Below are 22,497 nucleotides of genomic sequence, written 5' to 3'. Positions count from 1 at the left end.
TGTACTTAATTTGAATTTATAAACTAAACTTGCATAAAAATATATTTAATTGACCACAATTCGGAATATTTATTTTGTTGGTTTTTATTTATAATTCATGATGACTAACTCAGAATTAAGAATATACAGAAACCGTGTATAATATTGAATCATCAAAAACCACTCCACTTTAGTAGTGTTTTACAAACAGACTAACCGTCACTTCATTCCTCTAATGTTCCAAACGTTTACCATACAGTGGGGAAAATGGAAAAACATTGTGAGCTAGCAACTTTCCGCGGGTGTGAAGTGAGACGTTCGCAGGGACACAATGCTCTGCACGCAATAATGGCTGAATGAGGCTTCTTTATGAACTTAATTCTGTGGCGACTAACATGATAAATGAAACCTAAGAATGTTAACACCTTTAACAGTGAAAAATCCAAACTTATGTTGTTTGGAATGTTAATATTGAGCTGTTTTGTTCCTTTAACACAGATGTCTATTACGTCGGTAGGTACATATTAATAAAATAATGGAATGTAAGTAATAAATACGGTTTAATCTGTGAATAAAGTTATTGTTTAAAAAAATTTCTAATGCTGCCGTCTTTTTTGAATTAAACTCTTTTCGAATTTGGTTAGCAGTTTCGTTCACTTTGGTTTCTTTATCCTGGATGTAAAACAAAGCCAGGATGCAAGTAACTGTTTTACCCGACGCTGCGTGAATGCTGCGTGAGGACGAACTAACAAATAATTATTGACATTTATGATACTTTAGTATCAATATTTTAAAAAGCAGGTGCTCATTTCAATTCATAACCCAAATACCTAGTAAAATACGTCCCCAGCCAATAGCTCGAGTAAATATAATATTATTACTCGAGCCCCTTTCCTACGCTACTGCTCCATCTACGCGATAATGAAATAATTAACGCGATAGATGAATAAATTCAGATAGGGCCAATATTTTAATGCGTTTAATGTAAATAATTGTAAAATTCTTAATGTAATTTGACGGCCGATTGGCGCAGTGGGCAGCGACCCTGCTTTTTGAGTCCAAGGCCGTAGGTTCGATTCCCACAACTGGAAAATGTTTGTGTGATGAACATGATTGTTTTTCTGTGTCTGGGTATTTATCTGTATATTATAAGTATTTATATGTATAATATTCATAAAGATATTCAACAGCTATCTTAGTACCCATAACACAAGCTACGCTTACTTTGGGGCTTTGGTGATGTGTGTATTGTCGTAGTATATTTATTTATTTATTATTTATTTATTACTATTGCTCTATGTGTGGCTTATATGTATATTAGTATAAATAAATATTACTACAATACACTCATTGCCATTTAGCCCCAAAGTAAGCGTAGCTTGTGTTATGGATACTAAGATAGCTTTTGAAATGTTTATGAATATAATACGCATAAATACTTATAATGTACAGATAAACACCTGGACACTGAAAAACGATCATGCTCATCACATAATCATTTTCCAGTTGTGGGAATCGAACCCACGGCCTTGGACTCAGGAAGCAGGGTCGCTGCCCACTGCGCCAATCGGCCGTCACTGTTTATGGACACAATGCAATGCACACTTCTTGCATGGCTTCATGAAGATTCTGTATGATCTTCTGTGGGTTTTACCCATGTTTATTGGGGTAGCGGTACCTACATCAAATCAAATTAAACTTTCTTAATTCAAAATACCTATAGAACTTTTTGTGTGAATATTAAGTTTTTGAGGACCTCCCTGGCTCAGCGGTGAGCGCAGTGGATTTATGCGGGAGGTCCCGGCTTCGATCCCCTGAAAGCATGGTCGCTGCCCACTGCGCCAGTCGCTCATTAAGTATGTAGTTATTTATACGAGGCGACTAAGATAAAATAACGGAGAACGGGTAGCAGCGTCCTTTTATATGTCACTACCATCTATTCAGTGGCGTGCATAGAGGGTATGCACAGGGTATGCAGATAATATGAAATGATGAAAATCTCCAGTACGAGTTATAAATATAGGTAGGTTTTTTATAACTCTTACAATGCCTGTCCTTAAGTTTTTTATAACTCGTACTGGTGATTTTCTTCATTTTATATCATCTGCATACCCTGTGCATACCCTCTATGCATGCAACTGCGTCTACTGCGATCATCAACCAATCAGTATCGGCAAGTGGTGATTGTGGACTATTTATGGGTACTATTTACGTATATAGTTATTCGTATGTACGATTTCAATCATATACATTATACCCCACTTTTATTTTTCATTTTCTCTTCCTGAGGTTGCAAGGTAAATAAATAAATAAATATACTACGACAATACACACATCGCCACCTAGCCCCAAAGTAAGCGTAGCTTGTGTTATGGGTACTAAGATGACTGATGAATATTTTTATGAATTATATATACATAAATACTTAGAAAATACATATAAACACCCAGACAATGAAAAACAATTAATGCTCATCACACAAACATTTTCCAGTTGTGGGAATCGAACCCACGGCCTTCGACTCAGAAAGCAGGGTCGCTGCCCACTGCGCCAGTCGGCCGTCAAGGTAGAGATTGTATTAAGCGATGAAGCCGCCTTTTGTATCTTACTATTTTAAGTTTCAGCTTTTTCTATCAATGTTCTGAACTTGTCCTTGTGTACAAAAAAGGAGTATAAATTAATAATGACATTATTAATGACATCGGGCGGCGGAAATAAGTTATTTCCCATTAATGTAGCCACCATATCAACGCGCTATTTCTTAGTGCCGCAAATAACGTGAATTTGGAAAAAAACCTTTAATATTAGCATTAACGCAGGTGGAGCATTAGCTTGAAATCGGTTGTTTTGTTATTTATTTAACTCAAATATTATTTAAATTGTTTCTCGAAGCCCCGTACGTGTTCAAATCATGTCCTACGCAAGATTTTACGAAAATTGCGTACAATTTTTTTTTATATTTTGATAACTAAGTAGTAATTTTATATGAAACGGCTCAGTAAGAAAACAAAGTTTTTTTTAATCTTTGGTGTGAACTTTTACTATTTTTGATAGTTTAAATGTAAATTAAACACAATTGGTAATATTGTTACTTCATCTTACATTATTCATTTTCTATTATATAAATTCGAATACTTTAAGTGCTTTTAACTACATAGATAATTTTAATAATTATAATATACAATAATTTAGATAATAATAATTTGGTTTCACTAATTATGTTAAAAAATAAAACTTTTGTTGTGTAAAAAAGTAAATGCCTTAGAATTAAACAATCTAAGAAAAGTTCTAACACAATAAATATTAATTCCACAAAAATAATTATTGACTGTTGCTTAATACTTTAAACATAATAAAGTATACATTAATCGAAATTTAATGTATTTCATTCTTATATTTTATCTGTGCCATTTTTGGCTTTAGTGTAAGTTTTCATGTTAACTAACGTCACATCGACTTTAGCGTACATCTGTCATTTTAAATCAGGGAACAAATGTCATAATTTGACAGATCCACGTGACTCAAAAGTTAAGTTTGCTAACTTGATAAGTTACACTGGGGGTTGAGATAAAAATATGGATTACACAATTTCGTGACAGGCATTCTCTTTATGGCTATGGATAAATGTCTGGGCCAGAGGAAGAAAACTCTTTACTCAATTTTGAAAAAGCGGGTAAGCTTTATTTACCCGTTATCATTCTTTAAGCGTTTTTAAAATTAGGGCCGTCCTATAGACAGGTTATCTTGTATATTTCATACATTTATCTGGGCTAGATAATAATCTACTTACATATATGTATGGTATTGAAATGTTTTAAAATAAACCGTATTCCATAAGTGATAGAGATTCAATTCGTCTAACGTCATCGGAGGGCGAAGTGTATAATCACGGAAGATAAGAGCAGGAGGCAGGTTATGCTAGAAGTTATGCCGTGGATTGCACTCGTGTTCCGTCGGAGTATCGCTGCCATTTTGTTACCTGGAATCAAAGTTAGGATCTATTGTCATAAAGATATCTAAATAAGCCTTTTACACACAATCATATATACACACGCACACTTATTAACTCATAACGTGTGCATGATTCATTTAGATATATATATATATATATATATATATATATATATAATATATATTTGTCTCCCAGTTTGGAAGTCAGGGCCCAAATATTTTAGTAATTAAGTAATTATTTTAACCAAATGGCCTAAAATAAAATTATTTTTAGTGTTGTCCCACAATTAGGTCTTGATGGGAACCTATAGAGTTCTGATCGTCTACCCTGCTCGCATGTGGATTTGAAATTACACTGTGTTTTGGCCACCACGGAATCTGTTCCTGCGTGCTGGGAGACCAAGAGTCACCCTCAGTGTTGTCAGCACTGCACGTATAGTTGCCAGAGTCTTTAAGCGTAGCCTTGCGGATGGTGAGTCTAGACTGTTCTCACCCTGGCACTGTTTCCACTGATTTGAAATGTTACTAGGTGTACTTTCATATACTTACTTCCTTCAGATACGAAGACATGTATAGACGCTGGCTCAGTGTTGCTAGCACTGCACGTATAGTTTCCCGAGTCCTTGAGTGTAGCGCCGCGGACGGTGAGTCTAGACTGTGTTCTCGCACCCGGCTCTGTTTCCACGGTGATGCCTCCACGCGTCGCGTCGTAGTTGATCATGCGGTCATTGTGATACCAGAACACGTATTGGGGAGGTGTTGGACTCTGAAATTAAAATCAATAGTTTGTAAGTTCTTATTTAGCTCTTACTGTCAGCAGACCGTAGAGGTGGCTATGCTATAAAAATCAGAAGGTCAGTAGCAGGCCGTTACAAAAATGACTCTAAATTGTAATTAGTCTATAATAAAACCTGCGTGGACATATGGTATTGAGCTTTGCGGCACATTAAAAAAAAACAAATAAAGTCCAGAAAACCATATCAAATGCATTACGGTTCAATAAGATGTCGGAACCACACGAGTGTCTTAACATCGATAGTAATATTATAAATGTGAAAGTGTGCTTGTTTATCCTTCAATCACGCAGCAACAAAGCAACGGATTGACGTCATTTTTGGCATAGAGATAGGTTATGAGCCGTAGAGTGGTATAGGATGTTTTTATCCCGGAAAAACGTAAAGAAATCCTGTGGGAAGATAAGCTTACGCTTGCGCTCACGTTTGCGCTCGCGCCATAAGCTTCCTAAAAAGTGCACTGTTCTGTATTCATCGGTGTCCTATTCCTCCAAGCAACGTTTTTCAAATTACCACGCGAGCGGAGCCGCGGATAAAAGCTAGTAGCTACAATAAATGAAGGAGTTGAGCACAAGGCAAAGAGCTATAAAGAGCGAACACTTATAGTAACTCAATGGAGATTGAAAGGTTTAAACGTGCTGACATGCGGACTTTACTGATACATATATAATGTATTATAATGAGAGGCAAAGCCATTGATGGATGGCCGGCCTAACATGTCACGAAACACCCGGAGGAAATGTGCGTATAGGGCTGCAGCTGATCGCATTATTTTTTACTACACTAAAACTTTGACTCGACTGCAATAGGAGACAAAAATTATATCACCCGATTTTATCACGGATATAAAGCACGGGAGCATGGAATAGAAGTTTACCTCCGTTTATAATTACACATATACATTATGTGGATATTATTGCGGTTTTTCGGTCGGTTGTCGGCCCCCAAGGAGGTAGACAGACGACATCAAACGAGTTGCTGGGAGCCGCTGGAAAAAAGCGGGCCAGAAACGTTGATTTTGGAACTCCCTACAAAAGACCTATGTCCAGTAGTGGACTTCAATCGGTTGAAGGGATAAAGATGATGATGAACCAGGAAAATACACCTTCTCAACGATGCAAATGAGGTGTATGTCGTTAAGTCACCAGGAGTACAGACTATCTCAACGATATGCAAATTAGGTGTCTGTTGTTAAAATCACCAGGAATACAGACCATTTCAACGATACAAATGAGATTTATGTCGTTAAAATCACCAGCTGTACAGACCATTTCAACGATGCAAATTAGGTGTCTGTTGTTAAAGTCACCAGGAATACAGACATTCTCAACGATTCAAATGAGGTGTATCTCGTTAATATCACCAGAAATACAGACCATCTCAACGATACAAATGAGATGTATGTCGTTAAAGTCACCAGGAGTACAGACCATTTCAACGATGCAAATTATGTGTCAGTTGTTAAAGTCACCAGGAATACAGACATTCTCAACGATTCAAATGAGGTGTATCTCGTTAATATCACCAGAAATACAGACCATCTCAACGATACAAATGAGATGTATGTCGTTAAAGTCACCAGGAGTACAGAACATTTCAACGATGCAAATTATGTGTCAGTTGTTAAAGTCATCAGGAATACAGACCTTCTCAAAGATTCAAATTATGTGTCTGTTGTTAAAGTCACCAGGAATACAGACCTTCTCAACGATGCAAATGAGGTGTATGACGCTTCCGAGGTCCACGTGGTGCTCGCCGGAGCCAAGGATGAACGCTTCCGGCACCACAATCTGTAGCCTCACGTAGTGCGACACCATGCCCGTACGTGTCGATACCTGGAACATAAGGTTTGGGGGTGAGATAATAACCGTGCCTTTAGTTTAATCGTCGTCATTATCAGCCGATTTACTTCTTACTGCGAGGTACAGGCCTGTCTCACAGGAGGGAGGGTTTCAGAATAATTATCCACAGCACTGCTCTACTGAATTATCAACCCATGGCAGGGCATGATCTCTTCACAGAATGAGAAAGGTTTTAGTATGTAGTTCATCACGCTGGGCAAACGCGGCTTGACGGAATCCACACGCAACACTACGGAACATTACGGAGAGCTGTAGTTTAATTGGAAAAAGCGCTCAGGTCGCGATTGCCAGAGAGTCGCAGGTTCAAATTCTGTCGGTTCCGAAAAGTTATATATGCATTTTAAATTTATAAAATTGATAATGACTCCAAGTGTAGGTGAAAACACTAATAAAAATAATAAAATTTAAAAAAATGCAATGTGTCATCTCTTGTTTCAAACGTGTCTCATTGTAATATAGACTTTTGAAAAGACGATCGGAACTACAGTGTTTTCTACTAGATGGCGCTACTGTCGCTATAAAGACTGACGTAAATGCATATACTAATTTCGGCATCGGCAGTTGGAGAGCCGTAGATTAATGGTCAAAGCGCTCAGGCCGCGATTGACAGAGAGTCGCAGGTTCAAATACTGTCGGATCCAAACCTTTTTATATGCATTTTAAATTTATGAAATTAATATTTCCAAGTGTAGGTAAAACACAACATAAAAATTATTAAACAGAATAGTGCTTTAATTTATCCTTACCTTTTCCAAAAAATGTCCCCATTGAGCTAAAACTACAGTTATTTTCTCAGATTTATAATTAACTAATTATGTATGTTATTTCCCGCTAGGCTTGCAGAAAAAATACCCTTGTGTTAATACATCCATCGATATTTTTAGATCATATTTATTATTACAGTAAATTGATCGATATTAAATATCTGATATCTAAAACGTAAATGCGATAAATTTCCAATCACTTCAATCACTGGGACTAAGTCAATTAAAAAAACTCTTTTCCTCAGAATGAGAAGGGTATTACCACGCTGGCCCAGTGGGGATAGGTGGGCTTCACACGCCTTTGAGAACGTTGTTGTCAACTCCCCCAACAATGTTTTTCTATACCGTTGAAGCGAGTGATATTTTAATCGCTTAAAACGCAAACTAAGAATAGTTACAGGTGGGATTCGAACTCGGCCCCCTCAAAGTAAAGCCCTAACCAATAGGTTAACGCCGCTCGATATAGTTTTTTAAAATATATCGGTGCGACTCATAGCAAACACAAAGGTTTATTTATTGGGGTTCAAGCGTTTCTTAAAAGCTTTGCACTAGAATCCACATCGTCCGCAAAATTTCCCTTTATTTGTACGTCACTTCGTGTCCCAAAAATACTCCTAACAGCCCTTCAATACTTGAAATCATTTCATTTATGTAAATAGGACTATTCCAAAAAGTAAATCAAGTCTTCTCTTTATAGCGAGAAGATATACGCTCCAGCCAAAATATTGGACCAGCAGCTCCAGAACTTGTTACCCATATCGAAGATAACATCATTAATGATGTATATTATACTCTACTGGCTGTCACTTTCAAGCTATATTCAAATATTTCAACACTGGAAGTATAAAGTATATATTTTATAACGGTTACGTTTGTCTTCATCAAGCTTAGGTTAACGGATGAGCTGTAGACGTAGAAAGTGCATATTCTCTCACTGGGTGAAAGAGACACCTATAGGTAAGTAATCTGTATCAATTCAGCAATGAGGTTACCCGTTGTGGTTACAGGGACTGCGGAAGACACAGCATTCAAGTAGCTTATTGGGTAAACTCCAATATGAAGCTACGAAAGAAGCCCCAGGAAAACACCGACATGATTGGCATACGATCGTAAACCTTGGGCAACAATGTACCCATAGCTGCTAGCAGTGTACAGCTATAAGTACATAATAATATAATTTTTTTTCACTCTACCAAAAAGCATCTGTGTCATGCTTTGTGGTAGAGAGAATGTCTAAATGCCTTTTACAATCTAGTCTATTTATTTCACTAATGAGTAACTTATTTTAAACTTAAACTTATACTTATAAATAGTTGCAACAAAGGTATGGATGATATATAATAATATGATGATAGTATATAGTAAATACTATGTGGATAATACTAGGAATAATGTAATATCGGAGTTTTATAGCTCTATGTCTACTCTTAAACGAGTTATTTGAAGGTGCTATTCCATCTGCATACAGCGCTTTAAAAGATTCAAGCTTGTTCCCGTTTTTCTCACTTTGTTTTCAGCGAATTCCAGAAATAGATCTAATGGTTTTTAAATCCTATTTGATAGATTTAAATCCCTTTAAATCTATCACACCTAAGATTTCTATTCAATATTAATGTCGTATTAATGTCGAAGTCTTGTTTAGTATGTTAGGAAAGTCATATTTAGTATACCTAAGTTTTTTTTTACGCAATCTCACATGTTGGTTAGTGATGATGCAGTTTAAGACGGTAACCGGGCTAACCTAATCCATATCCTTAATCGGTTTCTACGCGACCGGAACTCAAAATCGGTTAGAGACACGTCTTTGTTGGAAGTGTGGTAACTAGCCACGGTCTAAGCCTCCCAATAGATATGACCAGAGAAAATTCAAAAGTTATAAATTTCCATATTTCACCTGCCGGAGACCGAACCCGTGTTCGTAAAACCACAGTGCTCACCGCTGCGCCAAAAAGGTCTTCGTCGTTTGTATTTAAATAAAGGAGAAGGGTCTTTATACTTTTTTTACCAGACAGATTACTTGATACTATGTAGTTTTTTACGGGAACCTAAAACGCTTTCTGTTTTTCTTTACATTTATTTGGGAAATCTTTTAAAAATACATCTAAAATATATTTTGTGAAAGATTTTTAAACAAAAACAGATATCTAACAAAAGGGATGATTACACTTTTTCACGATATTCTTTTACAATGCGGACAATATAATTTGGCATTGGTGAAAAATAGCGGCTGCTTTTTTGTTCATTCGAGATATTACGAAGGGTAGGTGTTTTCCTACGGTTTTATTACATTCCTTTTCAAAGTACCTAGGTGTGGTCAGCGGTAACTATACTGTGATAACTGAAGTTTATTTATCATTAATTTTTACCTGTCATTGTAATTATTTGTTATCTGTTACCGGCATACTACAGGGCACGGGTCTCCGTTCAAAATGAGAAGGGCTTAGGCGGTAGTTAGTCCACCGCGCTAGCCAAGTGCGAATCGGTGGAGTTTACACGACTTTGTGATCAATATGTAGAATACTTAGGCATGCAGGTTTCCGCGCGATGTTTTCCTTCACCGTTAAAGCAAGTGATATTTATTTGCTTAAAACTTAGAAAAGTTAGAGGTGCGTGCTGGGACTCGAACTGAAATTAAGGAACTAGTTTGGCCATTCAAAGAGATTTCCCCTGCCAGCATCTTAGTCGCTATGCCTCGCTGCGAAGTTTTAGATATTATTAAGTTTTATTTTGGTACAAAGGTTATTTTATGTTTTTTTTGTTAATCAGGGAAACATGAAGATTTCATACATTTTAGAGGTTGGGTGTGTAAATGTGTGAGTAAGCTTGTGCTAGTGTGTGTGTTGTGTGTGAGGTTTACTAATATCTATAAGTCTTCCCCTACCACCATTAATTTCTATATCACAACTTATGACTCCGCATAAAATACGTTTAGCGGTCGTAGCGGACCAATATTCAGCTCACGTGCCGCACTGATTGTTTGTGTATCTCTTTGTAACGGATATTCTTTATTGGTGGGATCTTTGTTCAGGTTATTAGGGAGTCGTTTAAGAATTTCGCTGTTTCCCCGACAGGTCGTATAATTCATATGAAAATCATTTATTGATTCAATCTATCATTTAACCTATTGGCATCTATTTCTGTATATTGGCCTTTCGGAACGCTCGCCTATGATCCTCCGCTTTCCGTATCCAGTCTTTTCTTGGGTCCTTTTCAGGGTCATTAGTCTGGTAGACTATCTCCATACTGCTGCTCTAAAGGCCTGTGACGTTACTAACCTTGAGCGTTTTACCCGTACTGATATTATGAGCTAACGCGGGGATTGCATGTACCCTGAATTGGGTTACTTATTGTAATTGAAATGCAATATATTTAAAAAATAACAAAGCCAGAATATATGTACCTTGTGTTTTTTAAATATATTTTTATGTGCATGTATTTATTTCTATATTATTTATATTTGAATAAGCTATTTATGTATTATAGTTATATGCAGTTGATGTAGTTTTATTTATATTATGACATATTTTTAAAATATTGCACTATCCCGTTTCACTTTTTTAGGGTTTTCTGGAGGAGATCGCTTAAGGCGATAAGACCGCCTTTGTGCATTTTTATTTTTCCTGTATTTCTGTTTCCAATATTTATTATCTTTAATTGTGTGCAATAAAGAATTTATCTATCTTTCTATATTTTTGTGTTAATACGTTAATAAATTTACGATCTCTTGTGATAAAAAATAAGAAGTCGCATGTTCACCTACTTTAAAAAAAAAAAAAGAGGTGATTTCATGTTTTTTTCCTTTTCGTTATCAGATTAAAAATCATTTTTTACAAAGTTTATAAGTTTATAATTTCGCCTAAAAACTTGCTTCAAACACATTATCTTTTTAAGCTTTTTTTGGATTGAGCGGCCGCGCCGTCTCCACACGACCTACTGACACTTCACCTAGCTTCATAGCTCTTGTGCACAGTGACTTTAGGTTTTGTGGAAGTGACCAAATGTATTTTTTTTTTAAATATTTTTATCTACGCTTGGAGGAATTTTATAATAACGCAAAAGTAGAAGCTTTCCTGGCACGATGTGCAGTAAGTTTCTAGCGGCTATCTGCGACTCGTTTTATATAGTCTGCACACTTATGGGGCGAGTAGTAGTAGTACAAAAAAAAGACAATTTCTTTGTCACTGCTTTCGAGGTTGGTTTTTTAAATATTTTTTTTAGTATAGTCAGTTGCTGAGTTAGTTTAACTTAAAAGTACCCAATTAAAGAAGCAATGCACTTAACTCATTAGAAATGTCCCATTTTCCATGTCTAGAGAGAAAACAAAGAATGAGTTCTGAATCTTTCAAAGCGTTTCTGTGTTGTATGCAAATGAAATAGTCCCATTTACATAAAGGAAATGATTTCAAGTATTGAAGGGCCGTTCAAGAGTTTTTTTGGCAAAACAAACTGACGTGGAAATAGAAGGGTTATACAAACGGGGTACTTGCGGAAAATGTGAATACCTACAACATAAAACAATCCAGTTGAGGAAATTCCACGGTGGATTTACCTTATTTGCAAAACATTCATAGCTTCAAAACATACCTTTACTCTAGCTTTAAATGTCACAACTTATTGTGACTAGCCGACGTTACTGCTTACTACCCGACGATATAAATAAATCCCTACTAATATTATAAATGTCAATGTAAGTTTGTTTTCTACGCTTTTACGCAAAAACTGCTTAACCGATCCTCATGCAACTTTGTACACATATTCTTGGAAATGTTAGAAGTAATATAGGATACTTTTTGTCCCGACATTAAGCCCGTTTCCTTTGGGACAGGCGTGAGTGTTTAACGATTTTACACCATAACTCACAAATTATAACCCATTTTAATAAATATTTTGTACTATAGAGGTTATAATAGGTGTTTAATTTTGCCCAAACTGTGGTTGGAGATAGAGGACAGAACTCCTCAGCGGACAGCAGCAAACCCCTCATTTAAGGCTTAGCGATACTGGATTTTTTTAGATCTACAACTAAATTTAATGCCACTTCAAAAAACAAAATCAAACGCAGACGAAGTCGCGGGCAACAGCTAGTAAATAAAGAAATAAATATACTACGACAATACACACATTGTCATATAAGCCCAAAGTAAGCGTAGCTTGTGTTATGGGTACTAAGATGACTGATGAATAATTTTAAGAATAATATACATAAATACTTATAAAATACAGATGAACATCCAGACTTTACATTATCCAGTTGTGGGAATCGAACCCACGACCTTGGACTCAGAAAGCTGGCTCGCTGCCCACTGCGCCCATCGGCCGTCAATATAAAAAGGAGAATACAAATATTTCGATGTATGCGTGAATGTAAGTATCCTTAAACCGTTGTAATCTATACTTATATTATAAATTTGAAAGTGTGTTTGTTTGTTGACCTTTACAGCAACCAATAGACTTGACTTTTGGCTTAAAGAGTTAGTTGAAAAAAAAGGAGAAACAAGCTAATTTAATCTTAGGAAAACAAACGATTTTTAAAAAATGGAATCGGAATTTTAAAAAAATGGTAGTAAACGCAGACTCGTAACTAGCTCTAGTATTTTTATAAATGTCTTTGAATCCTATTACCATTGATGGGATTAAAATAGATTGCGACGTTCAAAAATAATCATTAAAAAAAAGAAACTAACGACTTAACTATCTTCCTCTTTTTATTATTTTACAAAAAACTAACACACGATGTGTGCAAAGTTATAAAAGACGCTGGGTTATGAAGATTAATTAATTATAACGTTTAATATACGAACGTATATTAAACGTTATAATTAATTAAGACTATATTAATTAATATAGTCTGTAGGCAATAGAAAACTATTTGGCAGACTTCCCATTCATTAACGAAAATTGTGTGTAGTATAATTACTTGTCTAGTTGTTTCTTATTAATGTTCCACGACTATATTTTTTTTTTTTAATTTATTGTTCAAAATAAAAGTAACAAATATTTTTCCAACATAATTATCCATCCCCTTGGAAACTATGCGTTTATGGTGGGGATGGCGGGTTCGCAAGTATATATCTTAAAAAAAAAAAATATTCAACTACTTAATCTTAATGTAAAAATATTTAGACAATCTTAATCAAACAGTGGCATTTTTGAACTATTAGCTAAAAAATGTCTTTTACAATTTCTTAAAAATATATGTTTTTTTCCATTTACACATTGCAAAGCAGGTGGGAGATCTTCAAATATTTTGGGTAATATGTATTTATAATTCCTTCTTCCGTACACATTATGTGTTTTCGGTAGAATAAACTTTTTATGACTAGGCAGTTTCCGAAAATTACCATCTCGCCCTTTACGTCTAAGATGTTGTATATTACCAAATTCTTCCTTAAGTACAGCTAACGTAACTATATAGTCTTTCTTAATTGCCTTGTGGTAAATTAGCCTGTTTTAAAAAAATAACTGCAATCTATTTGAGCGACGAATTATAGTTCAACAAATATAGTTTAAAAAAAGATCATCATGACGGCCGATTGGCGCAGTTTGCAGCGACCCTGCTTTCTGAGCCAAAGGCTGTGGGTTCGATTCCCACTACTGGAAAATGTCTGTGTGATGAGCATGAATGTTTTTCGTGTCTGGGTGTTTATATGTTATTCGTATTTATGTATGTTATTCATAAAAATATTCATCAGTCATCTTAGTACCCATAACACAAGCCACGCTTACTTTGGGGCTACATGGCAATGTGTGTATTGTCGTAGTATATTTATTTATTTATTTATCATCATCATCATCACTTCAACCGATGTACGTCCACCGCTGGGCATCAGTCTTTTGTAAGACGTTCCAAACTCCACGATTCTGGTAAGCTTGTATACGGCTCCCCTCGACTCGTTGAATGTCGTCTGTCCACCTAGTTGGGTTCGACCAACTCTTCGTTTACCAGTGCGGGGTTGCCGTTCCAACACCTTCCAACGTCCATCGGTTCCCCGGGCTATGTGCCCCGCTCATTGCCCCGCTCATTGCCACTTTAGCTTCGCCACTCGTTGAGCTATGTCGGTAACTCTATTTCTTCCATGGATCTCCTTATTTTTGATCACGTAGAGATACTCCTAACGTAGATCTTTCCATCGCTCGCTGAGTGACTGAGTCTTTTTATGAGGCCCATAGTTAGCGACCACGTTTCCGATCCGAAAAAAAGATAATTATTAATTCATCAATATATAATTAAAATTTATAGTAAAAAAGGTTTTTTACAATATCGGACTACCCTCATTCTAAATGGTAATGTAACTAGTAATGATTTAGTAGCACTAAGCTTAATCTAAATATACTTATACCTACTAGAGATTAACCAAGCAAAACTTTTTCAACGGCTGGGTGTGCGGAAAAAATATTTTGAGTTTAAGCTTACACCTTGAGGTGATAAATAAATAAAAATAGGATGAAGTAAATAATCCCGCACAATAATTATTCGGAAACTATAAAAAAATATTGTCCAAGTACAGTATTTTATCATTTAGTACTTACTTCATTCATCAATGTCAATAACGTTAATAACAATAATAAATAAACAGTAAAACAATAAGTGTTTGTCTTTATTGAAACCTCTGAATAGCAACCGAGTGTCGAGTCTTTGAAATAGCCGACGCCCGCTTTCGATCCACTGGAACTTTCGTAGCACGCACTAACAATCCGTAGGTTGTACGACTCGTCTTAAAGATATTGCTTTATCTGAAACTTCGGACCGTCACTAAGAATTCCTTCATAGAAAAAAACAATTAGTTACAGTATAAAAAATTTCAGCCAGAATCGATAATCAAATCCAGGTCCTCGTTATCGTCCTAGTCTGTATTCATATTTTTTTTTATCGCATACAATCTCTTTACGGGTATATTCCTAAAGACAAAAGTAGTCTTCAGTTGTGCGGCATTCAAAAAAAACGGTCAATTGCGAGTCGGATTTTATGGAGAGGGTTCTAAAAAAACCGATAAGCATGATCACTATGATTAGGTTAGGATTATTTTCCTAAAAAGACACCTGTGATAATGGTTAAAGCCCGTCAATACGCTTTGGAGAATCGTGGAGGGTCTAAGCTCTAAATCACGATCTCAGGCCTGCGACCAGCTGTGGGACATAAGAATTATGACAATGATGTTTTTTTTTCATCCTGTACAGTTTTAGGAATGCTGTGGCAGACGGACGAGCACGGACGGCAGTACAGATCCCTAATAATAATATAGCGCCGCCATATTTATCAAAACAAGAGAGAGGGACTCGTTTTTCATTCCAGTCGTTAATTAAAAATTTTCGTATTGGTCGGCCTGGATTACGTTCGCGCTCGAATGATTTCAATTCTGGTGTAAATAAAAACAAAGCGAAAATTATCTCACCGATCCCGTGATCATCCTTTTACATAATCTCGTTTCACGCTTTTAGGGTTCATGCAGTTGGACAGTGAACCCTAAAACTTTCGCCTATTTTTGTTTTAGGTTTAAGGCAAGGTCCAAACTAATGCGATCCAAAATCGTCCTACTTGCGACCAATCACTGGGTTCTTGTTTAAACGTCGCGCCTTGTAATTGGTCGTTTTACGTCGCTGCAGACGTAATTTGGAACCTTAGTTTGATTTTAGCTTTATCCTTAATACCAATTATTATCTGTGTACTTTACAACACATGCTTAAACAATGCGGACGCTGCTAGCTATTAGCAATCTGTCTATATTTTATACGGAACCCTACGTTTTGAGAGACCTGGTAAGCACCTTAACGGTTTATTTTGACCAAAAACACGGCCTTCATTACCATTTGTATTGTATTAAATGGATTGGTTTGATATACGAAATTGGTTTATGCGTGTTTCTGTTATTGTATATTTTGAACACGGTCTATAATATTTGTAAATACGTGACTGTATGAGATTTGGAAATGCTGACCTTTTAATCACCGTGGAATTAAATTTGCATTGTATTATAACCCGGTCGCCCCGAAATATCCTCATCCATGTGCGAAACAACCTTTACATGCATATAGGGTTACCATATTTGAAATAATAAATATAGCTGCAGATTTAGAATAGAATAAAAAAGAATTGTATTTTTCACTGTTAACACATAGAAAGGCGGTTGGCATGATCGAAGGTAGTTACAAAAACTACTAAACAGCATACCCACGTTCAAAATAGGTATAAAAATCTTAGTATAATCACAATGTAGTAGCAATAAGAAAAAAAAATCTTGTCTCTCACTGCATTTTAACCATTTATTAAAAAAAATCAAAATTCATTTATTTAAAGTAGGCCTACTTTATAAGCACTTTTGAAACGTCAAGTATGTCTGTTTGTAGTGACTCTACGGTTTACCCCCGGTTCGAAAAGCAGATTCTACCGAGAAGAGCCGGCAAGAAACTCAGTAGTTGCTCTTTTACAAAATCAACATTTACAATCATTTTCCTATCTTGCGCGAGATAAAAGCGAAGCTGGCTCTACCTTGTCATTATGGATGAATTTCCGAAAAAAATTGTTGCCTACTGCTTATCACTCCTTTTTATAGTACCTAATAATTGACGCACCAAGCACATGACCCAAATTATAAAACTTCGCCTATAATCAGAGCAATACTTTGCAGAGCATGCAAGGAAGACGTTCTACGAGGAGTCACCCGTGTCTCTCAACAAACAGTTGTATTTTTTTTATATAATTGTATTTTATATCTTAATCTTTTTAAAATTCGTTACAACGGTTTTCCTGAATGCATTCATTGTCACATGCATGTAGAAAAATTGGATATATTTCTGCTTTTAAAAGGTATATTTTGCATATCAAGTTAAGGAATGTTATTAAAAAATATATAATACAATGTAAAAAAACATAGCGCATTAATATAATTACTACCTCTTTTCTATGTTTTTTCCTTTTACGCCTTTGGTTGCCTGTAAGAAATCGCTATGTAGCAATAAGGCCACCAAATTGTACTCTCCTGCTTTGTATTTATCTCTGTAACTACTTTTTTTCTTTGGTGTACAATAAAAGTGTATTCATTGATTCATTAATACTTTGGATTGGTGTAAGAATTTTGTCCCCACCTAGATTCTGCCTAAAATCAGTGCACACCCTTGCACACCATTTGTCTTATTTATTTATAAATTGGAGTATGCAATAATTAAAACGATTTTAGTATTATTATATTTACGTATAGAAAACAGCTTGAAAATTTGTTTCGTACGATATCTAAATTAATTTAAAAAAAGATAAAATTTAGACATAAACAGCCAAAAGTCACAAATAAAATAAAATCACGAGCTCCTCCTCCGAAATCGAAAAGATTTTAGCTTTAATTGTTTGTAGTAAATCAATACACAAATCGATATTTAGCACTTTTCATGCTTAATTCCCTGCACAATCTACTTAGCGATTTCTTAACAAAGAACATAACATAACATTTACAATCTTAAAGGAAAGTGAGCACAAAATGCGAGTGCAAACTGACGTTTGAAACAGGGGTGCCGTCGCGAAATTCATTTTTCTTTCAAGACCCTTAAGAGTTCACTCTGTAGAACCTTTTTGAGAAAGAGGTCTTTGCCCTGCGCTACCTAGTCTTCAAATGTAGCTTGATTTTTTCCATCTATTTTTACAGCGTTGCTAAGTTATTTCATACTAATTGCACTCGCAATTAGCATTGAATATTATATTAAATACCTTACCGTTTCGTGTGGATTAAATTAAAACTAAATATTTAACGTTAAAATATTTTATCAAGTGATATCTTATAAATTTACAGCTTTGCTGCCATCTAACAGACAGTTCATTGAACTCTTATCGCGATGCCTTTGCTAAAGAAACTTTGGTTCAGGTTACTAAATTCGTAAAGGCATTATATATTTTAATAAATATACATATTATAAAGCGGTGATAGCGCATTAGTTAGGAGCTCGACTTCACATTCGGGGGGCCGAGTTCGAATCCCAGCACGCACCTCTATCTTTTCAAAGTTATGTTAAGGACACACGTGGAGGAAATCCTGAAAATCCTGCATGTCTGAGAGTTCATAATGTTCTCAAAGGTGAGTGGAGTCCACCAATCCGCACTGGGCCAGCGTGATGGACTACGGTCGTAACCCTTTCTCATTGTGAGAGGAGACCTACCTCAACAGTTCAGTAAAAATCAAACGGAAAACATATTGTACAAATCTAACTAAGTAGTTCGTTAGGTACATAGACAGATGTTAGTATAAATTCTGAAAAGTATTGCTTTTTTATATTAAACAGTTAAAAACCATCATAGCCGTTCTCACTGACTTAGCAACTTTATTTTGCGTACTTTCATAGTGTAATGTTGAGTTATTTAATGAAAAAATTCTTAACCTCTATAATAAGCATGCCCCTGAATTAACATTAATTGCTAAAGATAAATATAGTCCTTGGATAACTAGTAATGTTCGTCTTATGATGAAATTGCGTGATAAGGCACATGCAAAATATAAAAAATTAAAAAACTATGAAAATAAAACCAACTATAAAAATTTAAAATATCTTTCTGAGTTCAGTGCTAATAGTGAAAAAAAAGCTTATTATGATTATAATATAAATGCACATTTACATAATTCGATTTATCTTTGGAAAAATCTCAAGAAACATGTCCTACCAAGCTTTAAAAACACTAGTGACCTACCAGAACATTTTGATAATCCCGATGTAATAAATGACCATTTTTTAAATATACCTGGTGATAATGATATTGAACCGTCTGTTTTAGACTATTTCGAGACTCATAAATTCTCCGCGGTTAGTAGTTTTGAACTGGAGACTGTACATGATTATGAAGTAGCAAAAATTATACTAGGAATTAAATCTAACGCACGAGGAATAGACGAAGTAAACTTGGATATGATTATTCTTACACTACCGACTACTCTTAACGTCATCACAGCTATAGTTAATAAATCAATATTATCTACGAAATTTCCTTCATGCTGGAGAACAGCCTTAATCTTACCTTTACCCAAGAATAATAACCCATCTGAAATCAAGGATTTAAGGCCAATAAGTATTCTTCCATATCTTTCTAAGATTCTTGAAAAAGTTATTTACAACCAAGTCATAAAGTATTGTGAAAAAAATAATTTATTACCATATTTTCAATCAGGGTTCAGGAAAAATCGTAGCACATCTTCCGCTTTATCAGACGTCATAGATGATTTACTCACATCCCAAGATGCAGGCCAGGGTAGTATCCTTGTTCTGCTAGACTTTTCTCGTGCGTTTGACTCTATTAATATTAAGCTAATGCTTGCTAAACTTTCTTACTACGGGTTTTCTTCAGCAACTGTGCAATGGTTTGCTAGTTACCTTCAGAATAGAATGCAACAAGTTGTTATACGAAAAACCGATGGAAAAGACCTAGTTTCAACTCTAAAGCCTGTTAGTAGAGGTGTTCCTCAGGGGTCAATTTTGGGTCCTCTGTTATTTATTTTGTACTCTGCCGATGTAATTAACTGTATGGAAAACTGTCAATATCATTCATACGCTGATGACCTTCAAATTTATGTTCCTGTTAATCACCAAGACGTTAATAACGCAGTCGGGCAATTGAATAAAGTCCTTGATAAAATTTCACTGTGGTGTCAACATAATGCTCTTATTCTGAACCCTATTAAGTCTAAATTTATGGTAATAGGATCTAAAAAGCAAGTTAGTAAAATTTTAACTTACCAGCCAAAGTTGAATATCAATGGAATATGCCTTGAACATGTAAGTGATGCTCGTAATCTAGGACTTCGAATGGATGAAAACTTACGTTTCGAAAAACATGTAGTAGATCTAGTACGAAACTGTTTTTATAGACTAAAAGTACTGTACAGGATTAGACCTTACATTAACATCAATCTTCGAATGAAACTTTGTGACACGCTGGTACTTTCGAAACTAAATTATTGTTTTACTGTTTATGGTCCATGTCTTTTAGGTAAATCGTGGCGATTAATTCAGCGCATACAAAATGCTTGCGCCCGATTTTGCTTTACTATTCCGCCCAGATCTCACATCAGTCATTTTTTAAATGATCATGACCTACTAAACATGAAAAATAGATATAATCTGCTAGTAGGCACTCTTCTTTTTGGTGTTGTTAAAACAAAAGAACCACCATACCTGTATAGGAAATTAGTTTGGCGCGACCCTAGCTACGGTAAAAGAACTACAGCGCCACCACTATCGATGCCACGCCACAGGTCTGCAGCATTTCGTGGCAGTTTTAAATATCTTGCCACCAAATGCTGGAACGACATCCCACCGCCTTTTAGAAATGCCAAATCAAAGTTTTGCTTTAAGAAATTATATCGCTTTTATCTACTGAACATTCAAAAATCTAATGTGGCACTATCTTACAATAGTAACTACTAAAAAAAAAAAACTAAAAATTATTATCTGACTAACATACTTTTCCATTACTACTTAAACAAAAATGAATTTTCATCTCCTTTCCATAATGAAGTTTACTTTCTTTTATCAAGTTTATATATTTTTTTTTTATTTTTTTTTATACGTGATTTCATAACCGGACTTCCCTCAACTAAATAGGTACTGACAGAACACCAGCGTTGTGGGTACATTAGTATCCGGAACATTAAGCTGAGTCAGAACCTTTTTATTGGCACGACACAAATCTTAGACTTAAGCTATTATTAAATAAGTACTACCTAAATGTTTAAGTTACTCCGTATGTAAGTCTGTTTGTGTTGTTCTGATAAATAAACAAATTCTATTCTATTCTATTCTATTCTAATGTCGTATGGAATCTTAGTATGGGGCAGAGCTGCTGATATAGAAACTATATTTATACTACAGACAAGAGCTTTGCGATCGATATATATAAACATAGATCACGCGTGCCATATTTAAAGAAATAGGTATACTTACAGTAGCCTCGCAAAATATTTATATATAATCTTTATTAAACAATCGACTTACTAGTAACGGACATGAATTAGTGATAACTGCATATCGTCTGAGAAAAGTACAGAAATCCTTTGTGCAATCACAAGCGATTATCCTTAACGATCATCTCTCACAAAACACACACACACAAAAGTTCTAAAGATTGTAAGACTATAAAATGATCTGAACAATCTGCTGAGTTTCTTGCCGGCTCTTCTTAGTGGAATCTGCCTTCCGAACCGGTGGTAGAGTCACTACGAACAGACTGACTTGACGTTTCAAAAGTGCTTTTAAACTAGGCCATCTTGAAATACATGAATTTTGAATTTGAATTCACTTAATATTGCAATGTTTACCTAATAAGTGACTTAAAGTTATACCCGGGGATAAAACCCTCATTAAAAATACAAGGTACAAAGTCACCCCTATTATCATTTGCTCAAATCCAAACAACTTAGAGTTCTACTCAAACACTCAGTAAGGGATCAGCTAATGGAAAACCTAAGGGCCCTTACACACGGTGTTACGTAATGGTGTATTAGGGACCTTAAAATTGTGATTCTAAAGAGATTATCCCAACTTTAGGTACCATTATTAAATTAGCTATAGTACCTACATATTATACGTTTGGCTTGAATTACACGTTTATTGCTTTAACTGTGAAGGAAAACATCGTGAGTGAATTTGAGAGTTCCCCATAATGTTCTCAAAGGCGTGTGAAGTCTACCAATCAAATTCAAAATTCAAATTCAGAATTTCTTTATTCATGTAGGCCTATCACAGGCACTTATGAAGCGTTCATACATACATGTTTACATAATTGTAAGGGATGGTGATAGCTTCGTTCGCCAACTTAAACCTTAAGCTACGAGGGTTCCAAACGCGCCCTGGTCTAAGAAGAGCCCACAACAAACTTAGCCGGTAATTAAAATCTGTACTTCGCCAGCGTTATGTACTACTTCCCAAACCCTTCTCTATCTGTGAGGAGACGCTCGCCCTGCAGGGCTAACAGATCCTATGATATAATCAACCTGTAACCTGTCCACTTGCTAAAGCACAGGAACATGGGAAGTTTACCTCCGTTTGTTATCCCTATCCCTATCCCTACTAATATTATAAATTTCAATGTAAGTTTGTTTGTTACGCTTTCACGCAAAAACCACTAAACCGATCCTCATGAAACTTTGTACACATATTCTTGGAAGTGTTAGAAGT

At 35.5% G+C, this 22,497-nt stretch overlaps 1 protein-coding gene across 1 annotated transcript in view; it reads right to left on the bottom strand.

Moving 5' to 3' along the window:
• Window positions 1-3,415: 3,415 nt before the first annotated feature.
• The window catches only part of LOC120633212 (hemicentin-2-like), a 54,692-nt gene continuing 35,610 nt past the window's right edge, over window positions 3,416-22,497 (bottom strand). The window contains exons 5-7 of the mRNA XM_039903364.1: window positions 6,425-6,559; window positions 4,480-4,696; window positions 3,416-3,958 (exon numbers count right to left, since the gene is read on the bottom strand). Of these exons, the coding sequence (XP_039759298.1) occupies window positions 3,843-3,958; window positions 4,480-4,696; window positions 6,425-6,559 (468 nt within the window). The 3' untranslated portion in view covers window positions 3,416-3,842. The remainder of the gene's footprint in view (window positions 3,959-4,479; window positions 4,697-6,424; window positions 6,560-22,497) is intronic.

The sequence above is a fragment of the Pararge aegeria genome, chromosome 21 (genome assembly GCF_905163445.1).
Source record: "Pararge aegeria chromosome 21, ilParAegt1.1, whole genome shotgun sequence".
NCBI lineage: Eukaryota > Metazoa > Arthropoda > Insecta > Lepidoptera > Nymphalidae > Pararge > Pararge aegeria.
This window is presented reverse-complemented; position numbering and strand designations above follow the sequence as displayed.